We start from the raw sequence: 27,368 nt of genomic DNA on the forward strand, positions 1-27,368 counted from the left end.
ACATTGACTGTCATTGATGTTTTTGATCATAGCCATTCTAACAGGTGTAAGGTGGTATCTCAGAGTCGTTTTGATTTGCATTTCTCTGATGATTAAGGATGTTGAGCATTTCTTTAAATGTCTTTCAGCCATTTGTAGTTCTTGTTTTGTGAATTCTCTGTTTAGCTCTTTAGCCCATTTTTAATTGGACTGTTCAGTACTTTGATGTCTAGTTTCTTGAGTTCTTTATATATTGTGGAGATCAATCCTCTGTCAGATGTGGGGTTGGTGAAGATCTTTTCCCATTCTGTTGGCTGTCTTTTTGTCTTATTGACTGTGTCTTTTGCCCTGCAAAAGCTTCTCAGTTTCGAGAGGTCCCATTTATTAATTGTTGTGCTCAGGGTCTGTGCTGTTGGTGTTTTATTTAGGAAATGGTCTCTGGTGCCAATGTGTTCAAGAGTGCTTCCTACTTTCTTTTCTATTAAGTTTAGTGTAACTGGATTTATTTTGAGGTCTTTGATCTGCTTGGACTTGAGTTTTGTGTATGGTGACAGATATGAATCTATTTGTAATCTTTTACATATTGAGATCCAGTTATGCCAGCACCATTTGTTGAAGATACTTTCTTTGTTCCATTGTATAGTTTTGGCTCCTTTGTCAAAAACCAGGTGTTCATATGTGCATGGATTAATGTCAGTGTCTTCAATTCGATTCCATTGGTCCGTATGTTGGTTTTTATACCAATACCAAGCTGTTTTTATTACTATAGCTCTATAGTAGAGGTTGAGGTCAGGGATGGTGATGCCTCCAAACGTTGCTTTATTGTATAGGATTCTTTTAGATATCCTGGGTCTTTTGTTTTTCCATATGAAGTTGAGTATTTTTCTTTCCAAGTCTGTGAAGAATTGTGCTGGGATTTTGATGAGGATTGCATTGAATCTATAGATTGCTTTTGGTAAGATTGCCATTTTTACTATGTTAATCCTACCTACCCATGAGAATGTGAATGTGAGATCCTTCCATTTTCTGAAAGCCTCTTCAATTTCTTTCTTTAGAGATTTAAAGTTCTTATCAAAAAGGTCCTTCACTTGTTTAGTTAGTGTTATCCCAAGGTATTTTATATTATTTGTGGCTATTGTAAAGGGTGATGTTTCTCTGACTTCTTTCTCAGCCCTTTTATCATTTGTGAATAGGAGGGCTACTGATTTTTTTGAGTTGATCTTGTATCTTGCCACTTTACTGAAGGAGTTTATCAGCTGTAGGAGTTCCCTGGTAGAGTTTTTGGGGTCACTTATGTATACTATCATATCATCTGCAAATAGTGAAAGTTTGACTTCTTCCTTGCCAATTTGTATCCTTTTGATCTCCTTTTGTGGTCTTATTGCTCTAGCTAGAACCACTAGTACTATATTGAATAAATATGGGGAGAATGGACAGCCTTGACTTGTTCCTGAATTTAGTGGTATGGCTTTCAGTTTCTCTCCATTTAATTTGATGTTTGCTTTTGGCTTGCTATAAATTGCTTTTATTATGTTTAGAGATGTTCCTTGTACTCCTGATCTTTCTAAGACCTTTATCATGAAGGGGTGTTGGATTTTGTCAAAGGTTTTTTCAGCATCTAAGGAGATGATCATGTGGTTTTTTTCTTTCAGTTTGCTTATATGGTGTATTACATTGACTGATTTTCGTATGTTGAACCATCCTTGCTACCCTGGGATGAATCCTACTTGGTCGTGATGGATGATTGTTTTGATGTATTCTTGGATTCAGTTTGCCAATATTTTGTTGAGTATTTTTGCATCAATATTCATGAGGGAGATTGGTCTTTCTTTGTTGCATCTTTGTGTGGTTTGGGTATCACGGTAATTGTAGCCTCATAAAAAAAGTTTGGTAATGATCCTTTTGTTTCTATTGTGTGGAACACTTTGAAGAGTATTGGTATTAGTTCTTCTTTGAAAGTCTGGTAGAATTCTGCACTGAAACCATTTGATCCTGTGCTTTTTTTGGTTGGGAGACTTTTGATGACTGTTTCTATGTCTTTAGGGATTATTGATCAATTTAAATGGTTTATCTGGTCTTGATTTAATTTTGGTATGTGGTATTTATCCAGAAAATTATCCATTTCTTCCTGGTTTTCCATTTTTGTGGAGTACAAGTTTTTGAAATATGATCTGATGATTCTCTGGATTTCCTCGTTGTCTGTTGTTATGTCTCCCTTTTCATTTCTGATTTTGTGAATTTGGGTGCTCTCTCTTTGCCTTTTGGTTAATTTTGCTAGGGGTTTGTCTATCTTGTTGATTTTTTCAAAGAACCAACTCTTTGTTTCATTGATTTTTTGTATTGTTCTCTTGTTTTCTATTTCATTGATTTCAGCCCTCAATTTGATTATTTCCTGGCATCTATTTCTCCTGGGTGAGTTTGTTTCTTTATTTTCTAGAGCTTTCAGTTGTGCTGTTAATTCACTGGTATGGGATTGCTCCATCTTCTTTATGTGTGCATTTAGAGCTATGAATTTTCCTCTTAGCACTGCTTTCATATTGTCCCATAAGTTTGGGTATTTTGTATTTTCATTTTCATTGAATTCTAGAAAATCTTTAATTTCTTTCCTTATTTCTTCCTTGACCCATTGATGTTTCAGGTGGGCATTATTCAGTTTCCATTAGTTTGTGGGTTTTCTATAATTTTTTTTTGTTGTTGCTGTCTAACTTTAAGGCATGGTGGTCTGATAAGATACAGGAGGTTATTTTTTGTATCTGTTGAAATTTGTTTTGTGTCCAAGCATGTGGTCAATTTTTGAGAAGGTTCCATGGGGTGCTGAGAAGAAGGTGTATTCTTTTGTGTTAGGATGGAATGTTCTGTAGATATCTATTAAGTCCATTTGTGTCATAATAACATCTGTTAGTTCCTTTATTTCTTTGTTAAGTTTCTGTCTGGTAGATCTGTCTTTTGGTGAGAGTGGTATATTAAAATCTCCCTCTACTAATGTGTGGGGTTTGATGTGTGTTTTAAACTTTAGTAGTGTTTCTTTTATGAATGTGGGTGCTTTTGTATTTGGAGCATAAATGTTTAGAATCGAGACTTCCACTTGGTGGATTTTTGCCATGATAAATATGTAATGTCCATCTTGATCTCTTTTGATTGATTTAATTTCAAGTCTATTTCATTAGATATTAGGATAGCTACACCAACTTGTTTCTTAGGTCCATTTGCTTGGAAAGCCTTTTCCCAGCCCTTTACTCAGAGGTAGTGTCTGTCTTTGAAGTTAAGTTGTGTTTCTTGTATGTAGCATATGGATGGGTCCTGTGCTCTTATCCATTCTGTTAGCCTGTGTCTTTTTATAGGTGAGTTGAGACCATTGATATTGATGGATATTAATGACCAGTGATTGTTAATTCCTGTTATTTTTTGTGGTTGTGTTGTGTTGTCCTTCTGTGGTGTATGTTGGTGTGGGATTATCTATTGCTTGATTTTTCATGGATGTGTTTAGCTTCTTTGGGTTGGATTTTCCCTTCTAGTGCTTTCTGTAGGTCTGGGTTTGTGGACAGGTATTGATTAAATCTGGTTTTATCCTGGAATATTTTGTTTGCTCTCCCTATGGTGATTGTGAGTTTTCCTGGGTATAATAGTCTGGATTGGCATCCGTCATCTCTTGGTGTCTGCATAAGTTTTGTCCATGATCTTCTAGCTTTCATAGTCTCTATTGAGAAATCTGGTGTTATTCTGATGGGTTTGCCTTTATATGTTACTTGGTATTTTTCCTTTGTGGCTCTTAATATTTTTTCTTTGTACTGTGTGTTTAATGTTTTGATTATTATGTGGCAAGGGGAATTTTTTTTTTTTTTGGATCCAGCCTATTCGGTGTTCTGTAAGCTTCTTATATCTTCATAGGTATTTCTTTCTTTAGGTTAGGAAAGTTTTCTTCTATAATTTTGTTGAATATATTTTCTGTGCCTTTGAGTTGGTATTCTTCTCCTTCTTCTATCCCTATTATTCTTAGGTTTGGTCTTTTCATGGTGTCCCAAATTTCCTGGACATTTTGTGTTATGACTTTTTTGTCTTTAGTGTTTTCTTTGACTGACGAATCTTCTTTCTCTATTGTGTCTTCAGTGTCAGAGATTCTCAGTTCCATCTCTTGCAATTGGTTGGTTATGCTTGTTTCTGTAGTTCTTGTTCGTTTAGTCAGGATTTCTATTTCTAGCACTCCCTTAGCATATGATTTCTTTATTGTCTCAAATTCATTTTTCAGATGTTGGAATGTTTCTTTCATCTGTTTAATTGCTTTTTAATGGCTTTCTTTGATTTCTTCCCATTTTTTGTTCATTTTTTCTTCTATTTCTTTCAGGGGATTTTTTATTTCCTCTTTAATGGAGTTTTTCATTTTCTCTTTAAAAAAGTTTTTATTTCCTCTTTAAGTGAATGCTTTATTTCTTCTTTAAGGGCCTCTATCATCTTCTTAAAGTCATTTTTAGTATTGATTACTTCTGTTTCTTTGTCTTGGCATGTTCAGGTATTGCAGGTTTAGAATCAGTAGGTTCTGATGTTGCCATATCGGTCTTTATGTTGTTGCCTGTATTTTTGCACTGGCGTCTACTCATCTCTTCCTCTGCTTGGTGCAGGTGGTGTCTGTGTCTGAGAGTGCCTCCCTTGTTCTAATTTTTAGTCTTGGTTCAGTAGGAGTTCTTAGTTAAATTGGTGCTATTGGGCTGTTTCTTCACTGGCAGCTGATCTCAGTCGGTGAAGTATATACTTATGATTCTGATGATCTGGTTTGGTGGCTGGCCAGCACCTTCTTCTGTATTCCCAGGTCATGTTTTGTTCATTTGTCAACTCCTCAGCTGATCTTGTTTCTTCAGACTTCAAACTGCATGGATCTGAATCCTCTCCCAGATGGATTTCAGCTGAGTGGGGTAGCCTCACCAACACCTCCACGTTGTTGGGTTTTGCAGGATCAGCAGCTGTGCGCTGGGTTTTCCTCAGATGAGTGTTCAGATTCATTCTGGTTCTGTCCCATGGAAATAGCTTCTTCCCTGGGTGTTGGTGTTTAAGGCATCCCTGTTCCAAGCTTTTGATTAAGAGTTTGTTTTCACTAGCTCTTCAGAGGGTAATAGCTCTGTTTCTGGTCTTTATTGTGACTGTGTTTCGGCCATCACCTGGTGTGCCTGCCTGCCTCCCCTCTGGGCCTGCCTGCCTCTGCTGGGTCATTCCACCTCTGCGGGCTGCTGTCAAGCCTGTGCGTCTCTGCTGTCTGCTGCCTCGGCCCTACCTGCCTCTGCTTGTTGCTGCTGTAGTGCCTTTTGTACCTCTGTGGGCCACTGCTGGACCTGTATGAACCAGCTGGCCACTGCTGGGCCTGTATGTTTCTTCAGGCTTCTACCTCGGACCTACCTGCCTCTGCTTGTTGCTGCTGCTGGGCCCGTCTACCTCTGTGGGCTGTCTCCGCCAGGCCTGTATGTCTCTGCCAAGCCTGTATGTCCCTGTTGGCCACCGCCACTGCCGGGCCTGTATGTCCCTGTTGGTTTCCGCCACTGGGCCCCATCTACCTCTGCGGGCCACAGCCGGGCCTGTATGTCTTTGCCATCTACCGCCGTGAAGAGGCTTATTCTTACTTGTAAATACCTGGGCTTAGTTTGACTTGTTTCTTTCCTACTTTCCTCAACTTAAATAATCTCATCTCCCTTTTGCCTCTGGGATTTTCCCATTCTCTTACATCTGTAAATCTTACTCTTCTTCTTACTTCTTCTGGCACTGGCTGTGTATCTGGTTGGCTGACTCTGATGCCTTCCTATTCCTCTCTCATTCATTGATCTTTTTTACTCCCAGAATTCTTCTACATGTCCTCTGCCTGCCAGCCCCTTCTGTCCTTTCTCAAGCCTCCCTATTGGCTTCAGATCTTTATTAGACTATCAGGTGTTTAGACAAGTACCATAACTTCCCAAAGTTAAACAAATGCAACATAAAAAAGTAACATACTTTTAAAAATATTCTACAACACAATTGTTTTTCTTAATCATTACTCTAAACCACAATCCATGTAGATCCTCAAAAGAAACTAGGTATGTGAAATTTCCTTGTTCTTATTTTCTATCCTCTGTTGCCCATTCATTATCATGGGCATGGGAAACACCTATCTTGCATTTGGCTTCATTAGTTTCCCTCCTCAACTAAACTATCATAATCATTTACTATATTTTTAAAGAACCCAAATCACCAAAATGCTGTTTAAACCAACAATATTATTTTATATAAAATCATTGCTCTAAACAGAATAGCTTAGGAGTAAATCATTTTTATAATAATCCACAAATTAAAATGCCCAGTAGAATGGGATATTTCCTGGAGATAGTCATAATAATTTAAGGGAAGTGGAGAACTTCCCGCATGCATTCACATCATGCTAGATACCATAGGAAAATAGCAGTGGCATAAATGTTAAGGTGCAACATTAGCAAAAGTCATTATAGAGCCAAAGCCTTTGGGGCCTCACCTATCTGAGATTCACCCATTAGAACTTTCCTTCCTGGTGGACCAACCTACTGATCTTCAGTTGCCACCTACAGCTCCTCTGACATGGCTACATAAAATATCACATTAAATGCTTTAAATACTGATTTGGTTTTTCTTAGTAAAGTTGTCTGCCATTTGTGGAAAGTGAATAATAACAGGCAAACCTCAATTTTATTCTTTGTAATCAATAATTTCCTTCCCCTTTCATACAGTGCCATATGGATCATGGTTTGAGCACACCCGTAACTGGCTGTCTATGAGAGAAAAGGACAACTTCCTGTTACTGAGCTATGAAGACATGAAAAAGGTAACTGTCATTCTTACATCAATCACAAAATCCTTTAGCAATTCACCCCATACAGCACCCCACATTGTTCAGTATCCCTATTCCACCTATTCTATCACTTGTTGGATCATGAAGATTCACTAAATATGAGATCATACCCTATTTCCTTTATTAAGGTGGTCTGTCATTTAACGTCCAGCCTCCTAGTCCACTCTACTTGACCCTGAAGTAGATTGGGGGAGCTCAAACTTGTTCTAGTTGTGTTTCAAATCTGTCTATGCTACAATTTTGGTACAGCTGATGACCCAGGGGTTGTGGGGAAGGGGTACACAGTGTCATACCACTGATGTGCCAAAATGTATGCCATCTCCCTTTGATGAAAAGAAGAGGGACAAAGGCATGCAATCTTTCAGGAGGAAGGTGTCCTGTGCTCTGAAGTACTGAGGGTTTCTGCATGGTGAGCTAGAAGACACTGGAAATTTCAAAAATCTTAGAAGAGAATATCTAAAATATTTCAACGCTAAGTAATGAAATATATCTAAATACTCTGATAAGCCCTACCCTTATGTTATTTTGCAGGTTTCATTTCATTGAAATGTCCCACTGAAAGTCATAAATATGTTTAAGTAATATGTGCGTGTCACAAATATCTCTTACTTTAAAAATTAAAAACATATCTTGGCAGGGTGTCACACGATTGTCAACATTGCACTGAGAGTTAGAGACTGACTCAGAACCACAGGCCATCCTTGGTTGTCTGGTGTGTTTGAGGCCAACCTTGGGTACAAGAGACCTTGTTTCAAAAGACTAATAAGGAAAATAATTTTGAAGTTCATTTATCTAATTTATTTTCATGTGATTAAAAAATCTTCCTTCTAATGATGGGCACATAATAATGAAACCAAGCATATAAGCAAAAAAGTATTATCATTTGATCAGCAACTCAAAAATTTAAGTAGTTTTAAAGTTACATCTGAAATGCAACAATCATTTACACATTTATAATCAATGATAAAGATACCAATTGTACTTTTTACTGAGCAAAACGAAATTGTCCTGAGCAAACAGTCTGTCAAAAAAAAAAAAAAAACTTGTCCACCATTAGAAGTCTTCAAAAATTTAGCTAAGGAGAAGCAATTTTACAGCCACTGCTAAACTTATAGAAGTAGAATCTGGTGATGACAAAGGTTGCTGATAGTTGAAACTCTTTTGTTGCTTTTATTTTCTCTTATTATATTTTTTATTTTTTAAAACAATTATTAATTATATATTATTTTGGAGCCTGTCCTGGAACTCAGTTTGTAGCCCAGCCTTGCCTTGAACACAGAAATCTGCCTGCTTCTGCCTCCTGAGTGCTGGTATTAAAGGCAAGCACCACCAAACATGGCAATTTAAATATATTTTGATCAGATACTTTCCCTCACACAATTCTTTCCAAATCATCTCCCCATTCTTACACACCCAACTTCAAATTTCTTGTTAAAAAAAATCCCCAAATGAAAACAATAGCAAAAGAGAAAAACACTATGAGACTGGACTAGTCCCTCTGCATAGGCAAGACAGTTGATTAGTTTATTCTTCTTAATGGGCCCCCTGAAAGTGGGATCAGGAACCATCCCTGGTGTATAGCAGGCTTTTGAGAGTCCACACATCCTAGCGTGGGACAAATTACATAACCTTGGTGCAGGAGTAGTGTTGTTGGAGAATATCTCTCTAGCTCCCGCTGCCAAGTCCTGTCAGTCCCAGAGCCCACTTATAAAATAAACACACAGACTCTTACAGTATTTAAACTGCTTGGCCATTAGCTCAGGCCTATCATTGTCTACCTACTTACATTTAACACATTTCTATTAATCTTTACTTTGCCACTTGGCTCATGGCTTACCGGTACTTTACATCTTCCTTGTCCTGGCCATGGCTCCAGACAGTCTCTTCTCTGCCTTCCTCTTTCCTCTTTTCTCCTCTCTGTTAGTCCTGCCTATCCTTCCTGCCTCGCCACTGGCCCATCTTTGTTTATTTATACAGAGTGATATCCCCAGCAGAGTAGGGGCTTGGACCTGGCTCAACTGAGTTTATTAGGCTCTGCTGACTCCCTATCGTAGGTCTTGTGTTTGAGATGGGAATGTAGGTGTGGGTTGAAGGGGAAGGATATGGTGGTCAGAGGAAGGTGAGGAAGGGGATCTGTGGTCAGTATGTAAAATTAATAGAAAATTTCTAATACTAATAAAAAAGGAACAAAAGTAAAACACCAAAGTGTAACTAACTGTGAGCACCCACCCCCACACACAAAACCCCCCAAAACTATGGAGTCTCTTATATGTTGGTTGATTACTCCTGAACATGAAGACTGGCCTGGAGTGGTTGATATATACAGGGTCACTGCACTGCAGAATCCTGATTTTCCCTCTCCCAGCAGGTATAAATGACAGTTCAGATGTTAACCTTTACCCCAGTGCCTAGATTTTCATTCATTCATTCACTCATTCATTCATTTTTAGAAATTATAACAAAATAAAGTACAATATGATGAATCAATACTATAATCTTAGAGTTGGACTAGACAAATCACCAGAACAGAAGCATCACAAGAAATAGCACAAAAATCAGAGATCTTAATGTTTGAACACATGGGAAGTCAAACAAATCATAAAACTAGAAACTCTAATTTATAATTTGAGAACTGGTGCAGACATGGAACACAATGCCACATGTTGCCGAATGTGGCTTCATATGTGTTTTTCTCATGCTGATGTGGAGGGCCTTGTTTCTTTATGTCCTCCCTCCTCTCTGGCTCTTAGACTCTTAGAGCTCAGGTTAGTTTACTCGGTGGATTTTCTTTTGGTGACTTTGATATCACTGGCCCCTACACTCCATCCTTGCCCTGTTCTGAAGTGTATTTGTAAGCTCCACCTAATGTTTGGCTGTAGTCTCTGCATATTTTTCCATCAGTTGTTTTGTGGTGAAGCCTATATGATGACAGTAGTACTAGATATCAATCTATACAAAAAAGCAGTATATCATTTCATTGACTTCCATTGCCGTTCATATTTTTGCTATCCCAAATCTCTGGGGTATACTGCCTCTGGGTGCTGGCCCTCAGATGGGAGCCCTTCTCTTGATATGAGTCTGTGCTCTGCTGGTCATTACGTGTTCATTCTCCCAAATGCTGCCACATCTTTACCCAACAAATTTTCTCTGTAGGACAGATTGTAGGTTGAAGGATTTGTGGCTGGCCTGGTATCCCAGGCCTCCCACAGGAAATCTTGCCTGATTAGAGGAGATGGCTAGTTCAGCTGCCATACTCTAAGTTACTAGGTCACCCTCATCGATTCCTGAGGGTGTTTCTATTGCTCTAGGTTTCCATCTCATCCCAGTGATGTCCCCATATTCCATTGTCTCTCCTAATTCTCTCTCAACCCATCCTCTGCCCATATGATCCCTCCTGTTCCATATCCATTCTCCCTTCAAAGACTCTCCCCCATCCACTAGCAATGTCCGTTTTACTTCCTCACAGTGAGATGCATGCATACCACCCGCCCTTGGGCATACCTAATAATTTAGTTTCTCTTGGTCTGTCAGTTGTAGCTTGTTTCTCCTTTACTTCTGATGTAATAGTCACTTATGATTGAGTACATACCATTCTTGTATTTATGTGTCAGAATTGCCTTAATCATGACTATCTTATCTACATCCATCAGTTTGCCTTCAAATTTAATGATGTCATTGTTTTTAACAGCTGAGTAATACTCCATTATATAAATAAACCAGATTTTCTGTATCCATTATTCTATTGAGTTTATTTACAGTTTCTGACTATTACAAATAAAGATTCTATAAACATAGTTGAACAATGGTCCTGTGGTATGGATTGTTCTTTAGGCATATGGCCAGAGTGGTATGGTATAACTGAGTCTTGAGGTAGATCAATTCCCAAATTTCTTGGAAACTGCCATATTTATTTACAAAGTGGCTGTATAAGTTTGCACTCCCACCAGCAGTGGAGGAGTGTTCCTCTTGTTCCACGTGTTCTTCGCCATAAATCTGTCAATGGTAATTTTGATCTTAGCCACTCAGACAGGGGTAAGATAAAATTTCAGTGTTGATTTTTATTGCATTTCCCTGATGCCTAAGGATTTGAATATTTCTTTGACTACTTCTCAGCCATTTGATACACCCCTGTTGAGAATTATCTGTGTAGATCTCTACTTCATTTTTAAATTGGATTGTTTATTTTAATGTTATCTAGTTTCTTGTGTTCTATATATGTTTTAGGTATTGCACCACTGTCCAATGTGGAAGTGGTTAAAATCTTTTCCCATTCTGTGAATGGCCTTTTGGCCTATTGACAGTTTCCTTTGCCTTACACAAGTGTCTCAGTTTTATAACATCCCATTTGTTAATTGTCAGTATTATTGCCTGCTCAATTAGTATTCTGCTTAGAACATTGTCTCCTGTTTCAATGTGTTCAAGGCTATATCCCACTTTCTCCTTTATCAGGTTAAGTGTATGTGGATTTATGTTGATGTCTTTGATCTTCTTGGACTTGATTTTTGTACAATGATAGATATGCATTTATTTGCATTCTTATACATGCAAACATCCAGTTTTACCAGTGCCATTTGTTGAAAATGTTGTTTTTTCTATTGTGTAATTTCGGATTCTCTGTCAAAAATCAAATGTCCATAGGAGTATGTATTTTCTTCTGGGTCCTTGATCTTATCAAAAGAACAATCTCTCTGTTTTTAATGACAAAAGCATATGAGTTTTATTACTAGTATTTTGTGGTATAGCTTTAAATCAGTGATAGTGTTGTTATTTTCTCGTCCAAGATTGCTTTAGCTATCCTGCTTTTCTTTTTATTTTTTCATACAAAGTTGAGTATTGTTATTTTCTGATCTGTAAATAATTGTGTTAGAATTTTGATGGTTATTGCTGTTGTTGATAAGCTGACCAGTTTTACTATGTTAAACCTGATGATCAATGAATATGGGAGATATTTCTATGCCTTGAAATCTTCTCCAATTTCTTCCTTCAGAATCTTTAGGTTTCTGTCATACCGTTTTTCACTTGCTTTCTTACAGTTACACCCAGATATTTTATCTTACTTGTGGCTATTTTGAAGGATGTTGCTTTCACAATCAAATGTCTCTCAGATGTTATGATCCACAAATATACAAACAATCTAAACACAACATACGGCATAATATAGAATCTAGACTATATGTGTATTTTTATCTGTATATGGCTTAGCATAATTTTTATTATTCCTATTGATTTTTAGTGATTTTACTTGATTAATTATAAATCATTTTAAATCTATGACTGTTTCTATACTTTCTCTTCCTCTCCCAAGCCTACATACATTTTTAAAACATGGTGCAATCCACTTAGAGGACTTTATGTCTAAATTTCTCCTTACTGTGTATCTCTAACCCTTTTTGTTTTTATGAGCAAAAAACCTTAATTTGCCACCTACCATGTGGCTGGGAGTTGCCTCTCTGTACCTCATCCTGTGTGAGAATGTGATAACTAGCCATGCTGCAACTCAAGCCCACATGTCACAGCCAGGGGATGTGTCTGTATATAGTGGCCCACATGAGAGGCATGAAGGATAATGCTGGTTTTGGCTCTGTTTTTGTGTGTCTAGAAGACTTTTTAAGACCTCTCACACTGTGGGACCCTCAGTGGGTGCCATATGTAAATGGATATTTCTCTCCCACGTGCCAGTTCTAAAATTAGCACTCAGAGGCTTCTATTATTTCCACAATGCTCTGCCAATAGCTCAAGCTTGTTACTAACTAGATCTTACATTTAAATTAATCCATATTTATTAATCTATCTATTGCCACATGTCCTGTGGTTTCACCTGCCGAAAACATCTTGCTTCTTCAGTGGCTCACTCCCACTCTGCCCTTCATTTCCTCCTCCATAATTTGATTTTATTGCCTAACCATTTATTGCTTGGCTATTGGTCACTCAGCTTTTTCATTAAACCAATCTGGGCATAATTTATACAGTGTACAGGAAAGCAATGTGTAGGTAGAGGGAACTTTGGAGAATAAGACCTATGTTATGCACATTATATTGGGGAATTTTGGGGAGACTATAGTAGGTGTTCTTCACAGAGATGAGGATGAGTGGAAAAAGTGAAAAAAAAAATGTGGTCAGTCTACTGTAGATGTAACCAATCGTATTATTAAAATAAGAAACACAGAGCCAAGGTAAAAGAGAAAAGCCGAGAGGTCAGAGCTCAGAGATAAAATCTTACCTCCTGCAGTGCTCCTAGCTTCCCCGAGAGAGAGAGGTACTTCCTGTGTCCCTATTTAAATAATCTTTCTGTTCTGCCTTCTCATTGGTTGTAAACCCAACCACATGACTGCCTCATCACTGCCTGTAAGTACCGCCCTCCAGGTCTTAAAGGCGTATGTCTCCAATACTGACTGTATCCCTGAACACACAGAAATCTACCTAGCTCTTCTAACCACCATGCTCTTACTATGGCTCTAATAGCTCTGACCCCAGGGCAACTTTATTTATTAACATAAAATTAAAATAACATTTCAGTACAAATAAAATATCACCACATTTCCCCTTTTCTATTTTAATAAAAAGAAAAAAGGCAAAAGGTTATAACTAACAAAAGAAAAACTATATACAAAAGTACAATAACTATATACAATATATACAAGTAACAAATACCTAAACGATGTCTAGTCCATTTGTATTTGACAAATCAGAGAAAATAATTCCCTTATCTATCCTATTTTAGTAAGTCCAAAATGTATCTAATTCACTTTCTATCCTAATTAATCTTCAACTATAACTAACTAATCTTCAACTCCCTCAGAGACCCAAGAAGGAAATAATATTAGCTAACAAAAATAAAAACAGGAAGTGCACAAAAGCAACTTCCAAAAATTTTGTGAGTCGACAGAAACAGCTAGCCGCCTGGACAGTCACCTGAGGTTTCTCCACAGTGTTGGGGCATCATCTTCAGCCTATAGGCTTATCGTATCTGACAGACTCATTTGTGAAGTAGGTTGTACACAAGGTCAACAGTTCAACCTCACACTGGGTGAGAGCAGTCCATGTACCAGAAACACCTGAATTCCACTAGTGTCATGTCATGATTCAGGATTTTAATTTCTGGAAATTGTTGATGGTTTTTGAATTCAGCTGTCCATTCTTCTTGGCTGTGTATATATGGCTTCATCTAAGCATGCCCTTCTCCACATCCCTCTATTAAATGCCAGTCTACTATTGAGAGGCGTGAGCTTTCAGTTGCTGTTCCATTGCACAACAGAAGCCATCGGCCCACTGCCTGTTCAGCTGCCTTCAAAGAAAAGGGCACTGTACCTTTTCCAGATTGTGAAGGCCACTTCAGGGATGGTGCCATATTGTCCTGGCCTCAGAAGATGCCGTCTGATAAAGCCATAACCACACTTGTTTTGGCAGGAATTGGTAGTCCTTTGTTTCGTGTTCTGTCTGTCCATTTTTTTCTGTTGATTTGAGGATACTTTGTTGTCCAGTGGCTAACTTTTGCCACAATGAAAATTAACTCCATATGCAGTTTCTTCAATGCCCATATTTTCTCTGAAGTAGATTGGTACTGCCAGGAGCCGACATGTCTCAAAAAAGAAAAATTTCTAAGTTATTAAAACATTTTAAATGCCATATTCGGTAGATTTCTGAAGGGTTTGAAGATGACCTGTCTAAAATACATCTGCTCAATTTTTAAAACTTATCTAATATGACTACAATTTCTATTGTAATGTCTAACTACTAACTTTCATTTCTTTATATCCTAATAGTTGGTAATAATGTAAAGTATTTAAAACTAGTAATTGTCTTTTTCTTTTCTTTTCTTTCTTTCTTTTTTTCTTTCTTTTTTTTTTTTTTTAAAAAAAAACAAGAACCTTAAATCTAATCTCCTTTGCTTAGCCTTTTTCCTAACCCTTGACAACTTGTAACCAACCCCCCTAAATAATGAAAATTATCCCAGACCCAAAACCCATTAAAAGAACCAAAAAAAAAAAAAAACCACCCGCCCCACACCACCTCTTTGGGAATGTGGGCGTCATATTCTTAAAATTGCTTCCTGCTGGGTATGGGTGAAGTTATCTTTATCCTGAAAGAAAAATTTAGGTTAATTGTCAAATTCTAGGAAAGGTAACTATATCCTTCATTATTATCCAGTCTGTGTATAAAGCCAAAGTTCAGGGTTTATCTCAAGTCCTTATTCAAGTAGTCTTTGAGACTGGATCATCTCAGCTAGTCATCTCAAAATTGTTCTGAGCACCTTGTAGTTCAAAGCTGATCTGTAGATGATGTTTGTCAGCTTAGTGATATTATTATTGTCCACGTGGAATTGTTGTTGTTGTTGTTGTTGTGGGGCCCCATCTTCTTTCCGGAGACTTCAGTTGATGTTAGGCCTGGCCGTGATTTCCTGCAGAAAACTGATAAGAGACTCGAACACAAAGACATATATATGCAGCTAACTGAAGCCTTTTTTCTAGAATTAGTTAGTACTCTATATGACCATTCATATCTTAACAAAGTTTAAAATGTATATATATATTAATCTTGTAAATTTTGACATAAAATTTATACTTTAAGAAAAGTTTAAAGAATCAGAATAGAATCAAAGAGTTGAGATTAGTAATAGAATAGTCCCTTAATTAATTTGGCTTTTGTCCTGTCCCATAGCAGAAAATGGCTCTTTTATTCTGTCATGATACAGGGAGTTTGTATTTTCATTTTAACAACATGCTTGAGTTTAAAGAAGGAGAGAGCCATTCTCCAACTCCAAAGTCAGCTTTAAATTTTAATTGAACTGGGACTATTAGAAAACCAATAGTGTTAAATCTTTAGAGAAAAGCAGAAACAAACATTTAAGAAGACATAAAATTTTTTAGATAATATATACCCATATGCCATATACTCCAATATACTCTGTTTCCTGGGATAGATGATTTGTCCCTTTTCTTCAGTTGTCTCATTTGTCTTGTGTTCTTCAGATTCCTTAACCTTCATTCTCCTAAAAGACAAAAACAAAAACCTTCCCCCAAGACTAATTTTGGGGATGTTCCTTTTTGGCAAGTTATTATCTGATTAAATGAAAAGACATGTGTTACAGGTACAAGTTAGTTTAAATTGGATGTTCATGCTGGTTGATGAACTATCACCTCCTCTAATTAAGAGGTTTCTCTTGTTCAAATCGAACCTTTATCAATTTTGATGGTACCCACAGCTTATCTTCTCCTATAGAAACAAAAGCAAAACCTCGTCCCCAACGTAATACATACCCTGGCTTCCATTCTGAGGTCAGCACATCCTTAAAGTATATAGGCTGATTTAATTCTGTAGTTTTTTCTATTACCCAATGTCTCTCTGCAGCTGTTGTTCCTTTCTCATTGGCATTCAGAAAATTCAAAGTTAATAGAGCATTATGCAGTCTATTTCTGGGGGTTTTTGTTACTCCTTTCTGTTTATTTAGCATATCCTTTAGAGTTCTGTTTGACCTTTCTATAACTGCTTGACCTGTAGGATTATGTGGTATACCTGTAATATGCTTTATATTGTAATAAGCAAAAAACTGTTTCATTTTAACAGAGACGTATGATGGAGCATTGTCAGTTTTGATTTGTGCAGGTATACCCATGATGGCCATAACTTCTAGCAAATGAGTGATTACAGAATCAGCTTTTTCAGAACTCAGAGCAGTTGCCCATTGAAATCCTGAATAAGTATCAATGGTGTGGTGTACATATTTCAATTTTCCAAATTCTGCAAAGTGAAACACGTCCATCTGCCAGATTTCATTCCTCTGAGTACCCTTTGGGTTACATCCTGCTGGTAATGGTGTTTGATTATAGAAGGAACAAGTAGGACATTTCTTTACTATTTCTTTGGCTTGTTGCCAGGTTATGGGAAAATCCTTTTTTAAACCTTTACTATTGACATGATGTTTTTTATGAAATTCTGAGGCCTCCAGCACATTTCCTATCAATAATTTATCAATCTCATCATTGCCTTGTGCTAGAGGGCCTGGCAGACCAGTATGAGATCGGATGTGAGTTATATATAAAGGATGACTCCTTTTCCTGATTGTATCTTGTAATTGAATAAATAGTGAAGTTAATTCTGAAGCATCAGGGATAAATTCTGCAGTCTCAATATGTAATACCACTCTTTCAGCATACTGAGAGTCAGTTACTATGTTGAGAGGTTCTGAAAAATCCATTAATACCAACAGAATAGCATACAATTCTGATTTTTGCACTGAATTATAAGGACTTTGTACCACTTTACTTAAATTTTCTGATTTGTAACCTGCCTTTCCTTGTTTGTTGGCATCTGTATAAAATGTACGAACTCCAGATATGGGTTTTTGCCGTACAATTCGAGGCAAGATCCAATCAGCTCTCTTTATAAAATCAATTCTGTTGCTTTTGGGATATTTGCTGTTAATTTCTCCCAAAAAATTACTGCAAGCTCTTTGCCAAGGTTCACTTTCTGTCCATAATTTTTCAATGTCCTCCTTAGTTAAAGGTACGACAATTTCTGCTGGGTCTATTCCTGCTAATTGACGAAGTCTCAATTTTCCTTTCCAAATCAAGTCAGAGATTTTTTCCCCATAAGTTTTTAATTTTTTATTTGGTTTATTTGGTAAAAATATCCATTCCAATATAATATCTTCCCTCTGCATTAATATTCCAGTAGGGGAATGCCTAGAGGGTAAAATAACCAAAATGCAATCCAGCTTTGGATCAATACGATCCACGTGCCCTTCATGTACTTTCTTTTCTACCAAGGCCAATTCTTTCTCAGCTTCAGGTGATAATTCTCTTGGACTATTTAAGTCCTTGTCACCTTCTAAGGTTTTGAACAAATTAGTCAGTTCATCATTTTTTACCCCAACAATAGTTCGTAGATGAGAAATATCTCCAAATAATCTTTGAAAGTCATTAAGAGTCTGTAGTCTATCTCTCCGAATTTGCACCTTTTGGGGTCTAATTTTTTGTAGCTCTATCTTATATCCTAAATAATTAATAGAATCTCCTCTTTGTATTTTTTCAGGAGCAATTTGTAATCCCCAGCAAGGCAAAATTTTCTTTACTTCTTCAAACATTCTTTCTAAAGTATCTGCATTTGAGTCAGCTAGTAAAATATCATCCATATAATGATAAATTATAGATTTAGGAAATTTTTTACGTATCACTTCCAATGGCTGTTGTACAAAATATTGGCACAGAGTTGGGCTATTTAACATTCCCTGTGGGAGGACCCTCCATTGAAATCTTTTAACCGGTTGAGAATTATTATAAGTAGGCACTGTGAAAGCAAATCTTTCTCTGTCTTTTTCTTGTAAGGGTATTGAAAAGAAACAGTCTTTTAAATCAATAACTATGAGAGGCCATCCTTTTGGTAACAGAGTAGGCAAAGGAATTCCAGATTGTAGAGAGCCCATCGGCTGAATTACTTTGTTAATTGCTCTAAGGTCTGTTACCATTCTCCATTTACCAGATTTCTTTTTAATAACAAATACAGGAGAATTCCAAGGGCTGGTTGACTGTTCAATATGCTGAGCATTTAGCTGTTCTTCTACCAGCTCTTCTAAAGCCTGGAGTTTCTCTGTTGTTAAAGGCCATTGCTGAACCCATACAGGCTTGTCTGTTAACCATTTTAAAGGTAGAGCTGTTGGTATTTTTGGAAGATTATCAGTTGTTGTGCCCTGTTCCTGTATAATATGGATGGCTGGTGACCATTCAAAATAATGCCTTCTAATATTTCTCTCAGAAACATGTGCTAGTTTATGATTTGTTTCTGATATTGGAGGGATTTTAATCTGAGTATTCCATTGTTGCAACAAGTCTCGACCCCACAGGTTCATAGCTATGTTAGCGACATATGGTTTTAATTTTCCTCTCTGTCCTTCTGGACCTATACATTCCAGCCATCTTGCACTCTGTTTCACTCCAGATAATGTCCCAATTCCTAACAGTTGAACGTTTACCTCCTGAAGAGGCCAAGCTGGATGCCAAAATTCTGGTGCAATTATGGTAATGTCCGCACCTGTGTCTACCAGACCAGACAACAAAACACCATTTATTTTTATCGTTAATTTTGGTCTCTGTTCATTAATAGAAGTTTGCCAAAAAATTTTCTTTATGTTTTCTCCTGAATTTTCTATTCTCTCTTTTTCATCATCCTGACCAGCCTGATTTATTCCAATAGTCATTTGATTATTTAATCGCTCAGAGCAGGGATTTCCTCTACAGCTGCAGGAAAGGTTTGAACTGGTTTTGCTATGGGGGCCTGCATGAGGCCCCTCCGGGAGTTTCCCGAAAACTGAGGCAAAGGATTACCCTGTCTGTCCTTTGTTGATCTACATTCGTTGGTCCAGTGTTTTCCCTTACCACACCTTCTGCATACTCCAGAAGGAAGGGGCATTCTGTTGCCATTGTTCCTTGAAGAAACATTGCTTCTAGGATTGACCTGTTTACAGTCCCTTTTAAAATGTCCTTGCTTTCCACACCCAAAACATCTAACACTCCTCAAACCTTTTGAAATTACTTCTCCTACCCACGTATCATGCTCATCAACCTCAACATTAATTGTTTCTCTAATCCAATCTTCCAAAGGTGCAGATCTTGCCCTTAACGGCCTGATTATTCTTTTGCATGCTGCATTCGCATTCTCAAATGCCAAAGCTTCAATTATTGCCTTACTAGCTTCTGATCCTGAGACCATTCTGTTTACTGCTGAAGCCAGTCTTTCTAAAAAATCTGTGAAAGATTCTTTAGGGCCTTGCATAACCTTTGTGAATGACTCATGTTTTTTTCCTGGTTCATCAACTCTGTCCCATGCATTCAAGGCTGCCATTCGACATAAAATTACGGTTTGAACATCATATAAACATTGTGTTTGTATTGAAGCATATTGGCCTTCTCCAATAAGCTGATCCTGACAAACTTGTATTCCTTTATCCCTCCATTGTGTTTCTACGTTTCTAGCTTCCTCCTTAAACCAAGTCAGAAATTGAATTCTCTGGCTGGGTTCCAGAACAGCTTGTGCAAGGTCCCGCCAGTCCTGTGGTATAATCCTATTATATGTTGACCAAGAGTTTAACATTTGCTTTACATATGGGGAATGCATGCCATAAGATACTATTGCCTCCTTAAACCTTTTAAAATCCATCAGTTCAATTGGAGCCCAGATATTTTGTGTAGCCATTTGATCAGGCATCTGCTGTACGGTTACAGGATAAATTAAGGATGATTGTGTGAAAACAGGCTTTCTTTCTGTAACCTTATGATCCAAACTTGAACCAACTTCACTGTTAAAATTAACAGGTTTTTCTAAAGCTGTTATCCTGGCACTTAAATCGACTATCTTTTTAAATAGTAAAATGAGAATAAGCATGGTGATTAACTGCATAATTCCCATAATACTAATCTTTTCATATAGTTGTTCCATTGTCAGACTGCCTAAAATTTCAAACAAAACCCAATTTTCTTCCAATGTACACAGGAAACCCATTTTTTTAAATGTGGAAAAAATTTGTCTTTTAAATAGTTTCCTTTATGACTTACCAAATCTGCGTAGAACAGTAGAAATCCGAGCGAATTTCAAAACAGCCACCTAGAGTCCTAGGTGTAAATCCAGAGAGAGAGAGAGAGAGAGAGAGAGAGAGAGAGAGAGAGAGAGAGAGAGAGAAACAGAGAGACAGAGAGAAAACAAGAGAGAAAGCAAAAGCGAAAGTGAAAGTGAAAGTGAAAGTGAAAGCGAAGGGGTAGCCGGCTAAAGCTTAAAGCCAGCCACTTGTTCCCTCTGAGCCGAGTCAAGGCTTGGCTTTACAGCCAGGGGCCCTGTTTAGCAGGGCAGGCCTGAGCTGTTTGTAGCACTGGCTTTAAGCAAGCAGCTCACAGTCCGGCCTGAGCCCAAGCAGACCTGGGCTGGGGCTAGGGAGCCGGCTGCTCCGGCTAGGGAGCCGGCCCCAAGCAGTTTTTAATGGATTCTTGTCACGTTGGGCGCCAGATGTAGATGTAACCAATCGTATTATTAAAATAAGAAACACAGAGCCAAGGTAAAAGAGAAAAGCCGAGAGGTCAGAGCTCAGAGATAAAATCTTACCTCCTGCAGTGCTCCTAGCTTCCCCGAGAGAGAGAGGTACTTCCTGTGTCCCTATTTAAATAATCTTTCTGTTCTGCCTTCTCATTGGTTGTAAACCCAACCACATGACTGCCTCATCACTGCCTGTAAGTACCGCCCTCCAGGTCTTAAAGGCGTATGTCTCCAATACTGACTGTATCCCTGAACACACAGAAATCTACCTAGCTCTTCTAACCACCATGCTCTTACTATGGCTCTAATAGCTCTGACCCCAGGGCAACTTTATTTATTAACATAAAATTAAAATAACATTTCAGTACAAATAAAATATCACCACAGTCTACCTACTTCCCTGGCAGGAGTCAGAAAAACAATTAAGGATTACCAAAAACAGAAAAATTTAATTATTCCAAAAATAATTTGCTCTCTTAATTTTATTTTCCAGGGATAGAAAGTTTCCATGTAAGAAGCAAAGCCATCCATCAGATTCCTTGCCTTTTAAAAAATAATTTAATTTTTCATTATATATTCAATTTTCCCCAGGTAGCTTCATTACTCACCTCTGCCCTATGTGTATTCAGTTTCCCATAAGTCTCCCTTCCAACCATTCAACACATTCTTTCCAGTTATTGGCATAGTTGTTTACTTTCAATTAAAAGTTACCTGAATCTGTGATACAAGTTTAGAGCTAAAAGAACCTTTATGAGCCCATGTGTAGGGCTTGAATTCTAAGCAAAGTCATCTTTATTCCAAAACTTTGTTTTCTTATGTTCAACCCTAGAAGTGAGCCAGCTGTGGCAGTGCACAGTTACAATGCCAGTCCAGGGGTCTGAGGTAAACAGATTGTGGATTTGATGCCCATCTAAGAAACAGCATGAAAGCAAAATTCAAAACAAAATTAAAGTTTGGCTGTAACCCTTACTAAAAACTATTGAAAACATTTTTATGAAAGTATTTTAAAACTGTCTTATTCTCATTTATCCATAGGAAAAGGTATCATTTGGCATATACATGAACCTCCATTCAATTATTTGTGCATATGTCCTTCATTCACCTTGAATGCCTTCTAGAAGTATTTCTATAAGTATCTTTAAACATCACAGGGAAGGTTGGGTATGGTGGTGCAAAACTTTAATGCTAGCTCTTAAGAGGAAATGTGTATTACTGTGTGAGGTCCTCTGGTCTCCACAGCAATTTACATCACACTACATAGGACTCCCCCCTCTATAGGACATAGCACACTCTGTCTCCAGACAAAATATCCCATTGTAGTTAGGAGGTGGGTAGGCATACACCTATGAATATAGCAATACACAGATGAAGACAAAATGATCAGAAGTTTAAGGTCCTCATTCAGTACAATGTAAATTTGAGGACAGTCTAAGTTATATGAGACCCATCTAATATCAACTCCCCCATAAAAGAAATCCCAGCCTCTGTATTTAAGGGGCCAGTGATCAGTCACAATCCAACCCACTAAATATACAAATGTTGTGTGTGACTTTTGCCCTCCATACAAGGCCTGTTTGTTTGCTAAAACCCATTCTATACTTTCTCATTTTGTGGTGCCATTTTTTCCTTCATGTTTCTTTCCATCGTCCATCTGTAGTTACCTTCTCGGCATCTGTTCTTCCTAAGCTCTCTAATTATTAACCTCATTTTGTTTTCTTTCTTCTTTTAGAATACAAGGGGAACCATAGAGAAGATCTGTGACTTCCTAGGAAAGAAATTGGAGCCAGATGAGCTAGATCTGGTCCTCAAGTACAGCTCGTTCCAAGCCATGAAAGAAAACAAAATGTCTAATTTTAGTCTTGTCCCAGAAGATGTGGTTACTAATGGTTTGGTCCTCATGAGAAGAGGTGAAGAAACTCTTTAGTTTCAAAATATGTCAGAATCTGTGGTGGGTTTGTTTTTCATATGAGACTCTAAAAAATATTGGGAATATGTCAGCAGTCACTGCTCATTACTCACAGTTTTTCACAGACTTTCCAGGGGGATCTTTCCATGGTGATGGCATGGACCTCAGAAACTGAAAATATTTATTTTGGGGGGGGTGATCTTGGGATTTTAGAGTGTTGTGTCCAATATCCCCAATGATAAATGAGAAAGTAGACATGTTTTTGTGAGGCTTGGTTAGGCTTCCAGTAGCATAGCCCTAAACTGAAAAGAAAATATTTATGAAAAGGATATAGAGTTCTTTGTACTACAACTGAGAACCTCAAGTAAGAAAAGAAATTGCCCATTCTTGGATTTCCTGTAATGAATCAAATTTGGGCAGAGATGAAAGAGTATGTGTATGAAGCCTTAGGGAATTTAAAAAATATTTTACTTCTCAAAAATATTTAATGAAAAATATTTAATTATATTATATATATATATGTGTGTGTGTGTGTGTGTGTGTGTGTGTGTGTGTGTGTGTGTGTGTGTGTGTGTATTGCATGATAAGCACAAAATGCACTTCCCTTCACTGCTGAAATAGATGTCCAACAGGTCAAAACTGCTGATCCACCACAGGCAAAGGGCAGACCTTACAAGGATTAAGAAAATTGTCCTCCAGGGTTAACATATGATGGCATTTGCCAAGCCAAATTTCGATTGCTTCACAATCATAGTTACTGGCTTTGTTCTGAATTGTCTCTCCTGGAATAGGAATATCCATCTTCTCTATGTCTGTGCCACCACTTTACACTAGGAACAAATTGTGGGTGTGGTTTCAGATCAGTGCAGTTCAGGAGTGACAGCCAGACTACACACATTGAATTAGTGAATGATTGGTGAGGTGAGACTCAAGTTTGATGAAGGAATGAGTTAGATGTGAGGTATTTGGGGATGACTAAAAAACCCGGGTACAAATGCATAAGTGGAGAGTTATGGGTTTAATTTTCCTCTTCCATTTTTTACATGCTTCAGCCTTAAACTTCATTCCCTCTCCAACATACAGTGTGAGGATCAGGTCATAAAACTGTAAGACATCAAGAATATACATAGAGATAATTAAGTTAAAGTCATTAGTGGTTGCATTTAATTCAGTAATCCTGGTGTCCTCACAAGAGGAAATTATACTCAGATTTGGGCACACAAAAATGTCAACTCAAGAAAATGGTCATCTATACACTAAGGACTGAGGCCTATGGGAGGATCCACTGCCATTGACCCATAACCTCAAACTCATGTGCTCCAGGTTCTGTGGACATAGAGTTCTCTGTACTACAACTGAGAACCTAAAGTAAGAGAAGAAATTGCCCATTCTTGGATTTCCTGTAATGAATCAATATTGGGCAGAGGTAAAAGAGTATGTGTATGAAGCCTTAGGGAATTTAAAAAATATTTTACTTCTCAAATATATTAGATGCATATTTCAACCATGTTTACAAAAAGGAAATGCATAAAGTGACACAGCTGTGAAATAAAATACACAAAGGATGGGATCTGTGGAATTATATATGGAAAGAAGATAGGAAGAGATGGTTAAAGTCACACAAATAATGATACAAAAGTAAAAGAAGTCACTATGTGGAACACATCAGCACTTCATGGTGAAGGAACACATAATACAATGGGAAAAATTGGTCTACTTGAGATCTCTAAGCCCAAATCTAAAGACTTCCTAGAATGTGGTTATGAGAACGAAGATATGGTGGTAAAGACTGTGGATGAAATCATCTTTATGCATCACCAAACTCCATACTAACTGAAAACCGACATCCTGGATTGCTCTCAGCAAGCTGTATCTTGCTGAGAATGATTGAAGAATGTCTAGTGAGAAGGAGAAATATCTGGACATTAAAAAATGTAGATCCAGTGTCTATGCTGTTAGATTGTTTAGTGGATATGTTGGTATAGGAGATGGTTGACATTATTTACACAGAGGTACAAGTCTGTTTGCATATTTTCAAAGCATAAGAATTGTTCTCCACAGAATAACTGTTAGTTCTACTTTATTGACTGTGTAGTCCTACTTAAGCAGATGGTAAAATCATGTGAATAAAGGAATAAAAGCATATGTAAAATCAACATTTACCAATCTATGTGTCTGTTTCACATTTTCTAGGCATAACTGGGGACTGGAAGAATCACTTTACAGTAGCCCAAGCTGAAGCCTTTGATAAAGTATTCCAGGAGAGAATGGCTGGTTTCCCTCCAGGGCTGTTTCCATGGAAATAAATCCTTAAAACTTCATAATCTTACATGAACACTGGTGTTTATTGAATTGTGTAGTTTTTTTCTAAAATGTATTAGTAGTAATAGTAGCAGTAGTATTAGTGGCCATAGTAGTATACTAGTGGTGGTTGTTTTATATATATATATATATATATATATATATATATATATATATATATATATATATATATATTTGTGTGTGTGTGTGTGTGTGTGTGTGTGTATGTGTTTGGTTTGTGCATGTACATTTCTGTATGTAGTACCTTTAGGGATAAGAAGAATGCATTGGTTCCCATGAAGTTAACATCACGTGTGCTGTAAGCTCCTTTCTTTTCATCCTAGGAACTAAATTCAGCTTTTTTGTAAGGGTAGTACAGTTCTCTTAACCTCTGAATCAATGCTCCAGCCCTAAATATTGTAGTCTTGAGTCATGAAATGTTTGTTTGCTATACATAGACAAGTAAGTCCAATGTGCTTCACAGAATTGCAACTTAAAACAACCCTTGTAATGTCTGAAATGCAAAACACTCTACAGAAATTTGTAGATGATTTTTGGTCTGTGACATTTGGATGAAAAATAAATAAATTGTATTTATAGACATTCAAAGCTAATATAACTAGTCTATGGTAGAAGATCTTTAAAACTTACGTTTCTGTTCACCATTGTGTATTTGTATTTCAGATTTTTCCTTCTTTTTGGTAATTTTTACTGGGTGTATACAATAATGGGTTTCATTATAAAACTGTTTCATACATGCACATCATTTTCATTTTCTCAGTATTGTTCCTCTACTGCCAAGTGCCATACATTCACTCATGTTAGTACTTTCTCCTCCCACACAGCACCTCTCTGCCTGGGGGTCCTATAGACACACTTATATTTAAATATGGATATTCAGAATGGAGAAAATGTTGCCTAATTTTCTTTCCTTTTTATGATTACATGGAAGTTATTTATTTTAGGTATGATGGAGAATAAACCTAGGGGCATCTAGAAGAGTCCAGAGCAGAGAGAGAAAGTAGTAGACAGAACATGGCCAGCAGAATAGGTCAGGCTACTATGTGGGGATCAAGAAAGCAAGACTAAAACAGAATAAGATGAGAGAGAGTGGCCGAGAAGATCAAGAGTGCAAATAGTGGACATTGTCAAATTGAGTGTTTTATATACAAATGAGAGGCTAGGGAATAGAAGTCTATGACCTGGATATATTCAGGATAGGGACTGGGGTGAGAAGAACAGAGAGGAGCCAGGATACTGAATACTTGTGTGAACTCTGTAACAGTTTTTGCCATGAGAGCATGGAGGCCAGCATGCACTTTCTTATGCTAACAGGCACCAATTTAGCCATTTGTCCTAAGAATTTTTTTTGACCCTGACATTCCAAACTGTTTTTTGGTGATGAAGGCCTATGTAGTCAGTTCTGTAACTGCTTCTTGGCTGAAATTATGATTTTGTTGTCAGGACCTTGTATGTTTGGAGTGCTTATGAAAGATTGGAAGGAAGGAGTTGAGTTAAGTTTGGAGACATCTGTTTTGATATCCAGGTTTACAGGGACAACATGGAGGAGGCAAAATACAGAGAGCTTTAGAGCAGTATGAACATTCTGGTTAAAGCCAGAGGCTAAGTCCACTTTGGAATTCCATCAGAAATGTCAAGTTTATATGGTTTACAGCAAGTGTAGGGGTAGCTGTTTTTAATTTGGAGCAGTTTAAAGTTTTTAAATAATTAGAAGTCTGGTGGGAGAGATATAGACTGGAGGAAAAAAATAAAGCTAATGAGCATAGTGGAAAACTTTTTCCTGCGTATATGCTTGAAATTTCCAGATCTACAGGGTATGCAAGTAGTTTAAAGACTAAGCGTATCAGAGGTAGATAGTTAGATAAATAGATCCCAATGTTAGGAATTGATAGTAGGTAAGTAGGGAAAATTCTGCTGTTGATTGACAGAAGTACTTATCTAGAGTATGAGTTGTGACAGATAGATCCAAGATGTTATTCCTTGAAGCATACATGAATTTCTTAAATTTACACAATGAGATGAAAATTTTAAATTTTCTTAAATTTACACAATGAGATGAAAATTTAGCCGGTCAATGGTGGTGCACGCCTTTAATCCCAGCACTCGGGAGGCAGAGCCACACAGATCTCTGTGAGTTTGAGCCTAGCTTGGTTTTCAAAGTGAGTTCCAGGAAAGGCACAAAGCTACACAGAGAAAACCTGTCTCAAAAAAAATATTTTGGATATGTTATCATTGCTGCAACTTATAATCTGTATGTAAATTTTCATTGTTGAAAAGCCAGTCAACAGGTGTGTAACAAAAATT

The 27,368-nt window shown here is 37.4% G+C and overlaps 1 protein-coding gene across 2 annotated transcripts in view; it reads left to right on the forward strand.

Annotated features, from left to right (window-relative positions):
• The window catches only part of LOC102909487 (sulfotransferase 2A1-like), a 35,989-nt gene extending 10,918 nt beyond the window's left edge, over positions 1–25,071 (forward strand). Inside the window, exons 4-6 of one of the 2 annotated variants that reach the window (XM_042269884.2) lie at positions 6,696–6,790; positions 22,566–22,784; positions 24,936–25,071. In XM_042269884.2, the coding sequence (XP_042125818.1) occupies positions 6,696–6,790; positions 22,566–22,760 (290 nt within the window). In that variant the 3' untranslated portion in view covers positions 22,761–22,784; positions 24,936–25,071. The remainder of the gene's footprint in view (positions 1–6,695; positions 6,791–22,565; positions 22,785–24,935) is intronic. The other variant, XM_042269883.1, reaches the window with a different exon arrangement.
• The last annotated feature ends 2,297 nt before the right edge of the window (positions 25,072–27,368 follow it).

The sequence above is a fragment of the Peromyscus maniculatus genome, chromosome 1 (genome assembly GCF_049852395.1).
Source record: "Peromyscus maniculatus bairdii isolate BWxNUB_F1_BW_parent chromosome 1, HU_Pman_BW_mat_3.1, whole genome shotgun sequence".
Classification (NCBI taxonomy): Eukaryota; Metazoa; Chordata; class Mammalia; order Rodentia; family Cricetidae; genus Peromyscus; species Peromyscus maniculatus.